Source organism: Aquarana catesbeiana, linkage group LG01, assembly GCF_042186555.1.
Source record: "Aquarana catesbeiana isolate 2022-GZ linkage group LG01, ASM4218655v1, whole genome shotgun sequence".
NCBI classification, from domain to species: Eukaryota; Metazoa; Chordata; class Amphibia; order Anura; family Ranidae; genus Aquarana; species Aquarana catesbeiana.
The window spans coordinates 981650641-981668343 of NC_133324.1; the positions used below are offsets into that span (position 1 = coordinate 981650641).

General features: G+C 40.6%; 1 protein-coding gene across 1 annotated transcript in view; it reads left to right on the forward strand.

The window, feature by feature from the left end:
* The window catches only part of LOC141129054 (ribosomal protein S6 kinase alpha-6-like), a 37613-nt gene extending 21043 nt beyond the window's left edge, over positions 1–16570 (forward strand). Inside the window, exons 6-8 of the mRNA XM_073616798.1 lie at positions 14495–14670; positions 15399–15601; positions 15989–16570. Of these exons, the coding sequence (XP_073472899.1) occupies positions 14495–14670; positions 15399–15601; positions 15989–16570 (961 nt within the window). The remainder of the gene's footprint in view (positions 1–14494; positions 14671–15398; positions 15602–15988) is intronic.
* Positions 16571–17703: the final 1133 nt, after the last annotated feature.

Consider the following 17703-nt stretch of genomic DNA (forward strand, 5'->3'; position numbering starts at 1 on the left):
GTTCTATACATTGAACAGATGCGCCATTTTACAGGCAGACTAAGGGGACCCTCCAGGCACGGTATTTAAAGGAATTTTTCATTTTTATTGTTTCACTTTAGGCATCTTTAAAATCACTGCTCCTTAAAAAAAACAATTGTTTTAAAAACTTTCTTGCATTGATACATGTCCCCCAGGGCAGTACCCGGGTCTCCATACACTTTGTGTGGCAATAACTTGCATATTAGCCTTTAAAATTAGGACTTTTTATTTTTCATGTTCGTATCCCATAGACTTTAATAGAGTTTGCATGTTCGCCAGAACTTTTTGCCTGTTTGAGACGTTCTGCTGCGAACTGAACGGGGAGGTGTTCGGCCGATCCCTACTCCCTTGTTATCTCTCGCCTTGACTAATGCAACTCCATTCTCATTGGCGTACCTCTTCATATGCTATCCACCCTTCAGTCTGTCATGAATGCTGCTGGCAGACTTATCCACCTTACCAACCACTCAGTGTCTGCCAACCCTCTCCGCCAATCTCTTCGCTGGGTCCCAATCACCCAAATTAAATTCAAAATGCTAACTACAACATACAAAGCCATTCACAACTCTGCCCCGAGCTACATCACCAATCATGTCTCCAAATATCACCAATCATGTCTCCAAATCGCCCTCTCCGCTCCTCTCAAGACCTCCTACTCTCAAGCTCTCTTGTCTCCTCCTCCAATCTACAAGAACATATTTGGGGGCACACCATACAATGCATTTAAATTCAAGATGGTGCTGCTATAAGACCTACAAACAGTACAAAATATTTTACAGCGCACACATACAAGAATGACATTTCCTGCAGGGCTAGTTAAAAACACCTGAACATATTCAAAAAATACGGGGGTTTGGTCACACTATATGGTCATATAGTGCTAAGCCCACTTACTGCGACAAAGTACCCCGAATTAGTGGGTCCTACACTAGTAATAGAATGGAAGATACTTTGTCTCAACCATGGGAGCTGAACTCCTCTATGTGGGATAACTGAAAGGGATACATCCTAAACACTGGTGGCCACTAAATAGGAGGTAATGAGGAGGGGGAGGGGTGCTCCAGCCCAAAAACCTGGTCAGGGCCTATTACAACATACAAGAACATATTTGGGGGCACACCATACAATGTGTTTAAATTCAAGATGTTGATCAAAATATTTTGTACTGTTTGTAGGTCTTATAGCAGCACCATCTTGAATTTAAATGCATTGTATGGTGTGGCCCCCAAATATGTTCTTGTATGTTGAAATAGGCCCTGACCAGGTTTTTGGGTTGGAGCACCCCCCCCCTCCTCATTACCTCCTATTTAGTGGCCACCAGTGTTTAGGATGTATCCCTTTCAGTTCTCCCACATAGAGGAGTTCAGCTCCCATGGTTGAGACAAAGGATCTTCCATTCTATTACTAGTGTAGGACCCACTAATTCGGGGTACTTTGTCGCAGTAAGTGGGCTTAGCACTATATGACCATATAGTGTGACCAAACCCCCGTTTTTTTTTAATATGTTCAGGTGTTCAGGTGTTTTTAACTAGCCCTGCAGGAAATGTCATTCTTGTATGTGTGCCCATGGATCAGGTGTCACCATAGATCAGGTATCCCAATCAATGACCCCATAGAGCATGTTTCCCATCAGTGTCCCCATAGATCACTGATTTATCAGTTTCCCCATAGATCAGGTGTCCCCAATCAGGTGTCACATCAGTGTCCCCTTAGATCATTGATCTATCAGGTGTCCCCATCAATCTGGTGTCTCCATCAGTGTCCCCATGGATCAGCTGTTGCCAACAGTGTCCCCATCGATCAGATGACACCACTGATGTCCACATCGATGTCCCTATAGATCTGGTGTCCCCATAGATCAGGTGTCCCATCAGTGCCCCCATAGATAAGGTGTCCCCATAGATCAGGTGCCCCCATCAGTGTCCCCATAGATCAGGTGCCCCCATCAGTGTCCCCATGGATCAGGTGCCCCCATCAGTTTCCCCATGGATCAGGTGCCCCCATCAGTGTCCCCATGGATCAGGTGCCCCCATCAGTGTCCCCATAGATCAGGTGCCCCCATCAGTGTCCCCATAGATCAGGTGCCCCCATCAGTGTCCCCATAGATCAGGTGCCCCCATCAGTGTCTCCATAGATCAGGTGCCCCCATCAGTGTCCCCATAGATCAGGTGTCCCCATCAGTGTCCCCATAGATCAGGTGTCCCCATCAGTGTCCCCATAGATCAGGTGCTCCCATCAGTGTCCCCATGGATCAGATGTCCCCATCAGTGTCCCCATGGATCTGGTGTCCCCATGGATCAGGTGCCCCCCTGGATCAGGTGTCGCCATCGGTGCCCCCTTGGATCAGGTGCCCCCATCAGTGTCCCCATAGATTAGGTGCCAACATCAGTGTCCCCATAGATCAGGTGCCCCCATCAGTGTCCCCATAGATCAGGTGTCCCCATCAGTGTCCCCATAGATCAGGTGCTCCCATCAGTGTCCCCATGGATCAGATGTCCCCATCAGTGTCCCCATGGATCAGATGTCCCCATCAGTGTCCCCATGGATCTGGTGTCCCCATCAGTGTCCCCATAGATCTGGTGTCCCCATCACTGTCCCCATAGATCAGGTGTCCCCATAGATCAGGTGTCCCCATAGATCAGGTGTCCTATCAGTGTATCCATAGATCAGGTCCACCATCAGTCTCCCCATAGACGAGGTCCTCCCATCAGTGTCCCCATAGACAAGGTCCCCCCCATCAGTGTCCCCATAGACGAGGCCCCCCCATCAGTGTCCCTATAGACGAGGTCCCCCCATCAGTGTCCCCATAGATGAGGTCCCCCCATCAGTGTCCCCATAGACAAGGTCCCCCATCAGTGCCCCTATAGACAAGGTCCCCCCATCAGTGTCCCCATAGATGAGGTCCCCCCATCAGTGTCCCCATAGAAAAGGTCCCCCCATCAGTGTCCCCATAGACGAGGTCCCCCCATCAGTGTCCCCATAGACTAGGTCCCCCCATCAGTGTCCCCATAGACGAGGTCCCCCCATCAGTGTCCCCATAGACTAGGTCCCCCCATCAGTGTCCCCATGGATCAGGTGCCCCATCAGCATCCCAGTAGATCAGCTGTCCCCATCAGTGTCCCCATAGAGCAGGTCTAACCATCAGTGTCCCCATAGAGCAGGTCTAACCATCAGTGTCCCCATCAGTGTCCCCATGGATCAAGTCTAAGCATCAGCGTCCCCATAGATCAGCTGTCACCATCAGTGTCCCCATAGATCAGCTGTCACCATCAGTGTCCCCATAGATCAGCTGTCACCATCAGTGTCCCCATAGATCAGCTGTCACCATCAGAGTCCATAGATCAGTTGCCCCTATGTTCCCATCTCCAATCTATTCCTCAGGCTTTGTCACTGTGTCTGCTGTGTTGGGCTAAGCTATGTAAATGTGTGAGCAGAGTCAGCGCCAGCATAAGCTCTTCTTTAGGGACCCCCAAAATTAGCGCCCCCCCCATCTCCTGGTGCCCTCCTGGGCTGCCTTATGCTGTCGCCGGCCTTGATGATATGTAGGGTAGACCCAAACATTAGGTCCGAGCATAAGTTCAAACTGCAAACACTCTTTTCAGAGAAGACAATCTAAAAAAAAAACAGAAACTTGTGATCTACCATGTGAAAATCTAAATGATAATTAGAGATGATTAAAGGACAGCTGCTAGCATAGATCACGTCCCATATGCTCGTGCCAAAAAGTTTTATACCAATATAATGCTGCGCTATCCAAATGTAATCATACGGGAACCGTACTAAATCATAATATTACTGGGTGCAGTTATATAGTGGTGAGGGGATAGGCCGGTGTGTGAGACAGTGGGGTGTTCTCAGAGCGGGAGAGGACACATCACCACAGCGACTTTATATTTGTCTGGATACAGAGTGGTGGGCTCATAGCACCTACTAAATGTGAGTACCCCAATATAGGGAATATTGTCATTTTACATAAAACTTTTAAAACGGTAATACACTATCCATTTTCCTCTGTTTTCCATATGAATATTGCTGAAAGCAACCACCCAAGGATCTGAATGCTGACCATAAACCCCGAGGTGGTATAAAAGCGTGTTCTGACCGAGCTTAGGTGTGAGGTGACACGCTCCAAGGTGAGCGCATACACCAAAGGGGGAGCACAAGAGAGGACACGAGCACTTTACTGTTATATCATCTGTTTTATCATCTGCAATGAGCACCAGAAGAATGGAGGAGTTATCAATGGACTTTATGCTGCCATTTTATGGACACAGATTAATGTATGAATTAGTTTGGCACAAGAGCACTTTAAACACGGTTTACTTTATTTCTATATTGATTATTGTATATTGATGCACTTTTATATAGATTTATGTAAATTACAGGTGGTCACTGCGATTATTGCACAGGGTTGCAAATTCCTCTATTACATATGAAGGCTACATGTGTATATAGAGGAGTGTATGCTACACGGGTTGTCATTGGGAGGATCGCAATTTTTAATTCATGATTGCAACTTATAAATCGCATAAGTTTGCATTATTATATTCACTAGATTTTTCATACAGGAATAGAATATCTCACCACCACTATTTATCTGCAGCCAGTAATATTATGACTTAGTACGGTTCCCGTATGAGTACATTTGGATAGCGCAGCATTATATTGGTATAAAACTGTTTAGAGAAGATCTGAACTTTAAGGATGTTTGGATGGAATTCCTCTCACCAAATGTCCCCCCGAAACATTACTTGAGCGATCGTTGTCTCAGGCAATGTTCATATACTTGACCTCTAGTCAGGTACAAGAGGTTGGCCAATATTGGTCACAGTAAAGTTTCAGCCCAAACACTATAAAGCGACTTCACAGCACTCTTGTCAGTGTGTTGGTGAATTTAGTGTGAGTGAAGGACAACCAAACAAGATATTTGGGGGGCACACCCTAAAAGATCCATTAAAGATGGTGCAGCCATAAGACCATATAACAGAACAAAACATTACAGCACACACAGGCAAAAGACATTTACCTCCTGCAAGGCTTATTTAAAACACCTAAACATTAACAAAAAACATGGGGATTTGGTCACTCCATATTACTATATGGTGCTTAAGCCCACTTACTGCGACAAAGTACCCCATGATTAGTGGGTCCTACACTATCCATAGAATGGGAGATCCTACTTCTCTGAACCATGGGAGACATACACTCCTCTATATGGGAGAACTTGAGGTCTCCACCCATGACACAGGTGGACACTAATGAGAGGCACTGATGGGGGAGTTTGTCTATTGTATGGATTCTGACCAAATCCTTTTGGGCTGGAGCACCCCACTCATAATAGGGAAGCCTATCATTCCTCCAACTAATCTTCTACCACTTCCATCAGCTCATTCCCCACAATTACAACCTTTTGTACCACCTGCCCCACCATATTAGATTGTAAGCTCTTCTGGGTCTCTTAATCCTCTTGTATTTTATTGTATTGTAATGATATTGTCTCCCTTTGTTACTGTAAAGCATTACGTCTACTGTTGGTGCTATATGAACCCTGTATAATAATAATATTAAATATACCTTATTCATATGAAGGCAGTAATTATATGTAGGAAAATCCAACAGGCCAAGATAATCAATAGATCAACTTAGGTACAATCATCTTGCCCATACATGGATTGAAAACTTGGGCGGTCCCTGCTGAATCGGCCTGATTGTGATCCATGTACTGGAATATTCCGTACACAGGATTTCAGACACAAACTTTATAAAACAATGGTATCTGCCCTGAATAATCAGAGTCTACACCCAATAGACAATAGACAGGAGATATGGTGGACAATGGTGATGGGATAGACTACAAACCGTAAACATACAATGTACAATAGTACAGGTGAACCCTCCCAGGCAGACAATAGGAACAGTAAACAATGACAGTATTATGCCAATAACTACCGAAACCAATTCAACAGAAATATTGTATATACTCGAGTATAAGTCAATCCGAGTATAAGTCGAGGCCCTAATTTACCACCAAAAAATGGTAAAAAATTATTGACCCGAGTATAAGACGAGGGTGAGAAATGCAGCAGCTACTGTAAGTGGAAAAAGAGGGTCAACAATGCCCATCTGCAGCTGTATACCTCTCTGTGTCCTGTGTATATGTGCATGTGTCATGTATATGTGCATGTGTCATGTACCTGTGTCCTGTGTATATGTGCATGTGTCATGTATATGTGCATGTGTCATGTACCTGTGTCCTGTGTATATGTGCATGTGTCATGTGTATATGTACCTGTGTCCTGTGTATATGTGTCATGTGTCCTATACCTGTGTCCTCTGTATATGTGTCATGTGTCATGTACCTGTGTCCTGTGTATGTGTCATGTGTCCTATGTATACGTGCATGTGTCATGTACCTGTGTCCTGTGTATATGTGTCATGTGTCCTATGTATATGTGCATGTGTCATGTACCTGTGTCCTGTGTATATGTGCATGTGTCATGTGTATATGTACCTGTGTCCTGTGTATATGTGTCATGTGTCCTATACCTGTGTCCTCTGTATATGTGTCATGTGTCATGTACCTGTGTCCTGTGTATGTGTCATGTGTCCTATGTATACGTGCATGTGTCATGTACCTGTGTCCTGTGTATATGTGTCACGTGTCCTATGTATATGTGCATGTGTCATGTACCTGTGTCCTGTGTATATGTGCATGTGTCCTATACCTGTGTACTCTGTATATGTGTCATGTGTCATGTACCTGTGTCCTGTGTATGTGTCATGTGTCCTATGTATACGTGCATGTGTCATGTACCTGTGTCCTGTGTATATGTGTCATGTGTCCTATGTATATGTGCATGTGTCATGTACCTGTGTCCTGTGTATATGTGTCATGTGTCCTATACCTGTGTCCTCTGTATATGTGTCATGTACCTGTGTCCTGTGTATATGTGCATGTGTCATGTACCTGTGTATATGTGCATGTGTCATGTACCTGTGTATATGTGCATGTGTCATGTACCTGTGTCCTGTGTATATGTGCATGTGTCATGTGCATGTGTCATGTACCTGTGTCATGTGTATATGTACCTGTGTCCTGTGCATCCTCCGTGTGCCGCTCTGCACCGATCAGCGTGTGCGGCGGCCATTCACTGTTCAAAAGCCGTGCCTCCTCCTCGTCCATGATAGGCAGAAAACTCCATTTCCCAGCGGTCAGCCTATCAAGGACATTCTCTCATCCTCTTTCCATGGACGAGGATGAGAGAATGTCCGTGATAGGCTTACGCTGACTGCCTATCACAGACGAGGAGGCACGGCTTTTGAACAGTGTGAGGCTGCCGAGTGGTATGTAGCACATGCTGGCCACCGTCTGCCTGCATGACACGCTGATCATGTAGGCAGACGGCGGTGACTCGAGTATAAGTCGAGGGGGGCACTTTCAGCCCCAAAAAAGGGGCTGAAAATTTCGACTTATACTCGAGTATATACGGTACCATTTTTTTACCACAAATTATTCTACCTTTCTAAAAAAAATACAGTGCATTTAGTGGACGCAAAATCTAAATATTAAAATATATATATAAAAAAAATTGTTAAGGCTTAAAAAAAAAAACAACAACAAAACAAGCTTTTTTTCCTTAATAACATAAACAAATGTGAAAAAAAAATCAAACTGTAAGACTTTTTACAAAACAAAAACATTTCTGTACTTTTCTAGCAAAAAAAATGCTCTTATGCTTAAAAGTATGAGCTGTAAAGCTTTCCATACTAGACATGGCAGCCATTTCTAGCAGATGGTACGCACGGTCTTCAAGTAATTACCTTCATACTTTTCAGAGTTACACTATCAAGTTAAGATAATGCAAGAAAAGAAGCCATAATAATAAGATCTACCCTGAGTGGTCTCAGTCTACACCCAACAAACAATAGACAGAGGAGGAGCTGAGAACAATGGTGACAGGATTCAGTAATTACAGTAAACAATCAAACAATAGTAGACGGGATCACCTAGTTTAACATTTGACAATGACAATGGCTTCCAATCCAACACTGAAACAATAGTAGAGGTAAATGCTTAGACAGACAATGGCTTCCATTTCCACCAACCAACAATATTTGCAGTTTTGTATGCCTGGAAAGACACCAACTACTGATAATATTGTGTGTTAATGGCAATGAATATTAAAAATTATAGACAAATACCCATAGGAATGCCAGAAGAAACTTAAAATATGTCATATTCTGATCCACTGACCATACACAGCTTTAAAGTGGTTGTAAACTCTCCCCGACAACTTTGTCCTGTGTAAATCAGCATAAAAAACCCTAATGAACACTGCTTGTAGATATCTACTTTACTTGCTTAACATTGTTGTAATCCCTTTTGTTCTTTAGAATGACTTCACGGAGCATGCCCAGATCTCCCCTGATTTACGGCACTCTGTGTACTTGTCTGTCTATTATCAGATATTATCAGATCTTTCTATGGCACAACTCTGAAATCCCACGAGACTTCACAATCACTCAGAGCTTCCTACTACACCCCATGTGACCATGTGACATCACATGCAGTGTAAACCTGGCCATCGGACAGCATTACTGCAGCCTTATCAGCTGAAGCTGATAAGACTGACAAAGGCAAACACTAGATAATTGGCACAAGTAAATACTATGAAATAAAACAAGTCAGCTATGAGCAGTAAAGCAGGGTTGCCATAGAAACGTTGGATTGAGAAGGAGGCTTGGTTAGCAGTACAGGAAGTGCTCAATGTAAGGGCGGAAATACACTCTACTGTGGACTCAGAAAACAATACTTAAGATGGTGCTGCCTAACCTCTGGAAACAAGTTTTTTTTAAAGTTTCTTTAAACAGTAAGTAATATGCGATTTGGGCTGGATTACAGTGGCTATAGTTTGATAATTACTTATTATAATGGAATAAATGAAAAGCAGCATCAAAGTGGGAGAGTTTACTTCCTCTTTAAAGTTTTTACATTGCACAGAAAAACAAGTGCAACTATAATTTATCCACAACTGTTCTCACTGTTTTCAGTTCAAGCATCTTCTATAAAATTTAAATTTTTCCAAAAATATGGATACTAAAACCCGTGTACATTCCCAAAATTCCTTAGGCTGCTTTTAGATTTAATTTCATACAAATACAGTTCATTTCAATGGATCAAGTCAGAATAAACTAACATAAAACAAGGCTTTTCAAAAAAGTTTAATCTGCCAACCCACAAAAACAATATTTTCTTACATTATTAACAGAACAAACAACTAAGAAAATGAAACAAACAAAACACACTTCCTGTTCGGTCTATAATCCCTATTAAACTGACCAGATTTTAATGGTTCTTCCCATATACTTTTCACATAAAATTTTAGGATATATAAATATAATAATGAAAATGTTGTACATTCTCCCTCCTAGAGTTATTCTAATACCCCCTCCCCCAACTAAAACAACAAGGTACCCGCTTCAAGTAAATAGTATTGCTGAGGTGGCAATCACTGATTGTAATCTGGATCAGTTTAAACCCCCCAAAAATGACTTTACTTTCATAAACAGATGTGGGGGTTGTGGTGAAGATATTATCAGACTTGTATAACCAGTGGTAATAGGATCAGACACTTAAGTGGAGATCCATCCACAACATTTTTTTGGGTACAGTAAAAGGACCTGAATATGGAAATCCAGCAATCTAATAATTTACAAGGTAATTCTCAGTCATGTTATATTATCCAACCTAATACAGAGTAGTTGGGTATTTCCTGCATTTCCTCCACATTGGGTCTATGATTCCTTATGCCTTGTAATAAGATCAGGCAGCATGGGGTACACTGGTGAGGTCACCTCCTTACCTTCACCCCCCAAAAAACTATGCATTTTACTCATGTCATGTTCTTCATTTTAAAGAGTTTGCCCCCCAATGTGATCTGGGTCTGCCACAATGGCACACTCTCTGTTTTTTGTTTTGTGATATCAAACTGAACATTTATGCCCTGTACACATGATCGGACATTGATCGGACATTCCGACAACAAAATCCATGGATTTTTTCGAACGGATGTTGGCTCAAACTTGTTTTGCATACACACGGTCGCACAAAAGTTGTCGGAAAATCCGATCGTTCTGAACGCGGTGATGTACAACACGTACGTCGGGACTATAAACGGGGCAGTAGACAATAGCTTTTGTCTCTTAATTTATTCTGAGCAGGCATGGCACTTTGTGGGTCGGATTTGTGTACACACGATCGGAATTTAACCGATCGGATTTTGTTGTCGGAAAATTTTATAGCCTGCTCTCAAACTTTGTGTCAGAAATTCTGACAGAAAAAGTCTGATGGAGCCCACACACGATCGGAATTTCCGACAACACAATCCAATCGCACTTTTTCTGTTGGAAAATCCGACTGCGTGTACGGGGCATTAGAGTAACGTGGACAGATTGTGGAAACAAAATACAACAAATACAATGTGACAGAAAAGATACAAATATCATCATTTCAAGGAAAGTTCCTTCAGATCTCTCCAATGAACATATAAATGTCGGAGCACATGGGGGATTCTTAGCAGTTCCATTCTACTAAAAATGACTAGTAATGCAGCACCATAGCAGAAAAGTGTGTTTTATCCTCAAACTTTATATGTAAATCCTCTCCTTGTATAAGATTAGTGTACACCACAAGAGTCTGCAAAGCATCATGAAGCTTTTGGTGATCGAGTCTTTGTTGTTTAAATAATAACTTCAAATTCAGGGCCCATTTACAAAGAATTTCAACATTTTATGGCAGTTTATATTGGTCCCCCCTTTTTTTTAGTCTCTAAGATGAATATAGTTCTATACTACTTTTATGATTGGATACTGTATTTATGATCTATATCTGGAAGAATGAATGTGTTTACTAATACAGATGTTTTTATACATAATTTTAAAACATAGAATTATAGTTAAAGCGTGTCAATGTATTTGATTTCAACATTTTTGAATGTTTGGAATGTAGTGGCTTGATTTTTTTGAATTTTTCGAAACATAATAATTTTTATTAAGTTATTAAAATCCTTCAGATTACCTAATTTTAGGCTCAGGTTTCAACCCTCCACCCAACAAAATAGAATAAACAAACTCCATAGATATGGACCTACCCGCCCCACCCTTCTAGATCTCTTTCCAAAGTCTCCAGTCATATGTTAATCAGCAGCTCCTGTGTGTTGGCCAATCAGATTCTCCCATCAATTAGCAAAAGCCACTCTCTGCCCACATATAAACCTCACATACAGTATATCCAGTCCATACCAATCTTACTTTTACTTGAAGCAAAAGTGAGTTTGTATTTCTATTGACTACTTCATCCTGCAACTATTTCAAGAAGAACTAACAGGTTGGGAAGTCTACAAAGATTCCACTAGTGAAGACCCAGTGAGATCCCATCTGTACCTTCATTTTCTCAGGTTAGTCATAGTTTTCTCTAAAATATTAGGATCTTTCTTTTAGAACCTGTTGTCTACTCTCTGGAACCTATAACTTAGCAGTGAGCTAAATAGGCAAACTCTTTAATGTATTTTCAATTTAGATTGATTTTTAATTTATTTCTCCTGCCATGGTCAGAGTAGAGATTCATACACGGATTGGAAATCCACATTATCTTGCAAGACTTATTTTTTTTAAATATAACCAACCTCATACATGGAGATGTTCTGTCTTACATTTTTACTTCATAGATAGAACGGTGAAATCTTAGGTTATTTGATAATCTCCATGATCCAACAGTTGGGTGTGAAAGCACAATCCAATTTTTAATAGTATTTTGGGTTCCAAATTCCACCATTCCAATTTGTTTTTAACTTACACGGGAGTGTTATTTAATTTCTCTTATGCCTTATTGTTACAATACCAGTGACATTTGCACCTCTAACTAGAATGTTCATAAATTCTAACCAGCTGCTCTCTACTAGTGCTGTAATTTAGAGATCATCTTCAACCAAAACCCATTTCTTGGTTTGTAATCTCTGTCAGCTTTTACCTGTCATATGTATCCATCACTGGAGATGACACAGAATATGATATCTCCCCAACTACATCTTTGTTCATGTATCCTTAAAAAATGAAAGGGATCTTCTTAGGTTGTCTTTTACACTGTTTCAATTTTTAGTTGGGTCTGAAATATTTTTTTTTTCTATAAATTTGTATTTGAATTATAAAAGACAGCTATACATATTACATACATGAGCACAAATGATGTATAGTAAATACATTATTCAGTAGTCTGTACATATATAACTCTTGATAGAAGAGCAATAAAGAATTTTACAAAACAAAAACAGGGAATAGTAAGCAGAAGACTTTCAGATATCATATTAGCATCCTACAAGGTACACAGTACTGAATATCAGAATAAGATTAACATCTAGGGAACACCAAAACAATATCACTGAGCCCCTTCCTGACATCTATTGATATGCTAAATCTTGTGGAGAGAGTAGATGGAAATGTTATATATGCCCAGTAAGTACAGTCCAGATGGGTCATGTTTGGCATTTTTGATGGCAAACATTAATTCAAATTGTGTTTGCACATTGAGATTTTGTAAGAAGATTGATTTGTCAGGGGAGACTGTTTGCAAATATTAGTGTCCACCTGTGTCATGGGTGGAGACCTCAAGTTCTCCCATATAGAGGAGTGTATGTCTCCCATGGTTCATAGAAGCAGGATCTCCCAGTCTATGGATAGTGTTGGACCCACTAATCATGGGGTACTTTGTTGCAGTAAGTGGGCTTAAGCACCATATAGCAATATAGCAATATGGTGTGATAAAATCCCCATGTTTTTGGAAAATGTCTAGGTGTTTTAAATAAGCCTTGCAGGAGGTAAATGTCTTTTTTGCATGTGTGCGCTGTAATATTGTGTTCTTCACCAAGAACGAGAGCCGCACCGCCCATCCGTCATTTGATGGTGGGCGGGCGGCAAGTGGTTAAAGAGCTTTTGTTGACCACACATATGAAGTGAGGGAAAACCTTCCCACTGACATTGGAAATGGCAATAAAAAGTTTACAGATGTTCTAACCTGTTCTTTTTTTATCCAAATTCTTGGATTGGATTTGTGCCTAAAGTATAAGGAAGTCATGTATTTGACTCTATGTGAGATTTTAGTAATTCATTTTACTTTACAAAAGGAACGTAAAACTGGGGACTTTGTAGGATGGCACTCAGGGATATAAATTCAAAACCTAAAAATAAAATAAAACGTGACTAATACATTTGGAAATATTTTTGTAGATTTGATTTTTATATCTATGTTTTGAATTTATATCTCTGGGTGAAATCCTAGAAAGTTGTTACTTTGTTGTAGACATGTGTTGGTTTGGAATGATGGCGCTCTAGGTCCTTTGCCCAGTGTCATTGTCTCTCTTTGTCTTTGTCTTTTGTCTCTCTGTCTCTCTCTTTGTCTCTCTCTTTGTCTCAGTTTCTGTCTCTCTCTTTGTATTTATAATCTATAATTGTATGCATCTCCAACATCAGATTAAGGTCTTGTGTAAATAGAATCAGTTTGATGTCCGTTTGAGACCCTTCTAAAATAATATATATAATATGATGACAGGTGAATTTAAGGTTACTTCAAGTAGGGTTTGCATTACCATAGACTTATATAGGAATACAATACCCACTTGCTGTAAACAAAAGCCAATCTTTATAGGCCCAAAATGTATTTAAAAAGAACTGTAAGCATATACCTTCCTTAAAATCGCTGTCTTTAATTATAGTACTACCCTTCCATCTAATGAAGGTTACAATTAATAGATGTTGGATAATATCCAGAGGGATGTTACATAGTTAGTAAGGTTGAATGAAGACACCAGTCGAACCAGTTCAACCTATGTGAGTGTGTTTTTGTGTTTGTCACTACCATTTTCCATATCCCTATATATTACTTTCTTTATAATGTGCCTCTAAGTTTTTTTAAATGATCAACAGTCTCTGCTGACACCGATTGTGGAAGGGAGTTCCAATCCCTTACCACTCTGACAATAGAGAAACCCTTATGCAGTTTAAGCTTACATGGCTTCTCCTCCAATTTCATTACATGGCCATGTGTCTTCTCAAGCTACCTGAGAATGAATAGTGCTCCCCTATGCTAGAATCACCACTGAGATATTTTTATATTGCCATCATATTTTCTCTTAAGCACCTCTTCTCCAGGAAGAATACGTTTATTATTTGTAGTCATTCCTTGTAACTGAGTTCCTACAGCCACCTTATTAGCTTTGTTTTCCTTCTCTGGATTCTCTCCAGTTACAGCACATCCTTCCTGAGGACTGGTGACCAGAACTGGACAACATACTCCAGATATGGCTGAAACAGAGTCTTTTAAAGTGCTAGAATTATAGTTCTATCTCTTGTGTTTAATGCTGTTTATTAGAGATTCATGTGAAATAAAACTAATTTGTATTTTCTGATGTTGTGATTCCAGAATGGCTTCTAACATTGAGGACGTGACCAAGAACACCGCAAAGAATCTCCTTGAGCTCATCTCTGAAACCTCTGAAAACCTGAGGATGATGGAGGTGACTGACTTCTTTGACCCCATTAAAGAGCTTGGGAGTGGATCGTATGGAAAGGTTCTGCTGGCCAAACATCGGGGTTCAGGTAAACTTTGTAGCTTCATTCATGTAAAGAAAATATTTTTATTTTAATCATTTTTGTTTCTAAATTAGTGGAACAAATCTAAATAAAAAATAACTAACAGGTAAAATTTCTGTGGTGATCAGGGGACCTTGCATCACTAGAGGAGGGCAAACTACAGTGAGCAAGTCTACTATAATGTGCAAGTATGATCTTAAAGCCCCATACACACTATCAGATTTTCTGCTTATTTTTGCCTTCAGATTTACCAAAACCAGTGCAAGGGCCTGCCTGATTGCATACAAATTGAAACTCCTAAGGTTTGACCTCATATTATATGGTTTTAGTAAATCTGAAGGAAAAAAATCAGCATAAAATCTGATAGTGTGTATGGGGCTTTAGAGAGTATAGTCAATGTTCTGGGGCTCCTCTTGGGATTTAGTTCTATTTAGCGCAAAACATCAAGAAAGTTTGAGCAGATGCCTAGAGGGTCTCTACTTCTAAACTGAGAATCTGAGATTTAACAGAATGGTACAGCTGCAGAAAATTTCCAATGCTTTGAGCAGCATTCTTTAAAGTTTTCCAAGCAACCCCTCACTTCCAGTTTTTAAGTGATGATTATGGATCCTAATAAGTCAGTGCTTTAGATTTACACAAGCTTTTAACTAAATTCAGTAGGATTTTAGCAAGCTTCATCATTGTTTGGTTTATGATGCTAATTATCTTTTTTTTTTTCTCCCTCTTTCCAACAGATGAGTTGGTGGCTGTAAAACTGATGAGCAAGAAGACAACTCCAAAGGACAACTTCCTAATGGAATATGGAATGTCTCTTAGTCTCAGCAGCCATCCAAATATCATTGCAACCCACGAGATCGTTTTCCATACCAGCAGTGACTATGTCTTTGTCCAGGAGGTGGCGTCAGCTGGAGATCTTCTCTCAATAGTAAAGGAAAGGGTAAGTTTGTATCAGAAATTGAATGATATTTAAAAAGTTATAATTTCTATCCATTGCTCCTTTTAAAGCATTTCTGAGGTTTAAGGAATCCTCTCCCAGTGCAGTGAGTTGGTGGGACCTATAATGAGCATAAGATTGTTATTTTAGGTATGTGACTCCCTCAGTTGTGAACAAAGTTAATAAGGAAGGAGTAAGGTGGGTTAAGATGGATCTTGCACCATTAATAGAAGCTCCCACTTTGCATGCAGGTTTCATTTAAGTATACTCCTTGTGTACGCAGCTAATGTATCTTCTGCTTTCCTGTGCAAGAGATGAGATGAGTTTCATATTTGGGTAACATTTTGCTATGTTGTCTAGCAATTAATTTTGTATTTTTTTTTACTATAGGTTGGTTTGAATGAAGATATAGTGAAGAGCTGTGTTCTACAGATCGCGAATGCTTTGGACTTTATGCACAGCAAAGGAATGGTCCATCGGGACATTAAACTGGACAACATTTTGCTCATGGACATGGAATGTAATAATGTCAAGCTGGCAGATTTTGGACTGACAATGCTCCAGGGAACTCAAGCACCCTTTATGCCATGGTTTATACCGTACTCCGCTCCGGAACTGTGCACCCTAAAACAAGGGGAAAAGTTGCTGCTGCACCCGAGCATTGACATCTGGGCCTTTGGGGTCATGATATACGCAGCTATGACAGGGTCCTTCCCCTGGAGAGAAGCAGGGAGTCATGACCTCAAGTATCAGAAGTTTGCTTGGTGGCAAACACAGAAGGATCTGACCTTGTCACCAAGAAAGTGGCGACAATTCTCTATTGAAGCCAGGAAGATGTTCTGGGGCATGTTGGCCCTCAACGCCTCTGAGAGGTGTTCTGCTTTGGATGTTTTAAAATATGTCCACCTGCCTTGGAAAGCAGAAATGCCTCCAGAGAATCTATCCAGGAATACGGTAGTACATATGACATAACTGTGCATGATGTCCATTATGGAGCCTTATCAGGTGCTGTGTTGTGTCTTCTTCTAGATCAAAAGAAAATCCCCCTCAATATTGGAGGAGATGGATATCATTTAACACGCTTTCGGTCACCTATTAATTACAAGACGGATGTGTTGGATGTACTCTGGGACTTGTACAAGCCTCATGTCCTATGTGACGGTAAGACATTTTAGAATACTGTAGACTTTTTTGTGTAAATCTTTAACTGCTAGATATATCTGCACAAATTTTTGTTGGTTTTCTTCTCTATTTTACTATTCATTGTCAAGTGTAATAAAATGTGGGTTTTGCAATTGTTCTATAGCAGGAGTGTATGGTAAGTATATTATTGTCATGACTGAAATAAAGATCTTAATTACTCTGTTGCAGCTGACTGAGGAATCGTTGGATACATTGATGGAATAATTAGGTTACAGAGCCTGAGATCAGCAAGTCCCCCCCAGCTGCATAGTGTAGTAACTTTTACTATCCTGTGGTTACTCCTCCTGTGCATTGGGTGGTGCTCTTGTGCTTCTTCGCCTCTTGTTTATTGAATATTACATAATTATGTTTTAAAAGCCATATGACTATTTTTTTGTTGTTATTTTGTTTTGTTTAAAAGTTTTTAAGGTTTTTCAATGTACAAGAATAAAAACAATGATCAGTTTATAGTCGTACATAAATGATTGATTCCATTCATAAACAAGATAATAATAACTTTTAGTAATATCCACAGAAACCTGGTGGTGCATAAGATTAAGGAACCATTTGGGTCTAACCCAAAGGAAAGTAAGGTGAGACATGTGGGGGACTGTGTGTCGGACTGATAGAGAAACCGGGCGTGCCTCCGAGGCACCCAAACACCCCTATTGGGAACAAACTGTGAGTGGGTGGGGGCAATTATAGCCGAAATGTGTCTCTTTATTCCTTCCAGTTCTCCAGGGAGTATATTCGAGTCACTCTCTGTCACATTTTACATTTATCTGCATGGATGTGCCGTGAGGGGGAATCCCCTGGCACTATGTTAAAGTGGAATGTTGTACATTTTAGCTGGGGTAGCTCTAAAGCCTAATGTTGAACCTTAGTTTCTGTTATTTGGGGGGGGGATGCTGGGTGAGGTGAGT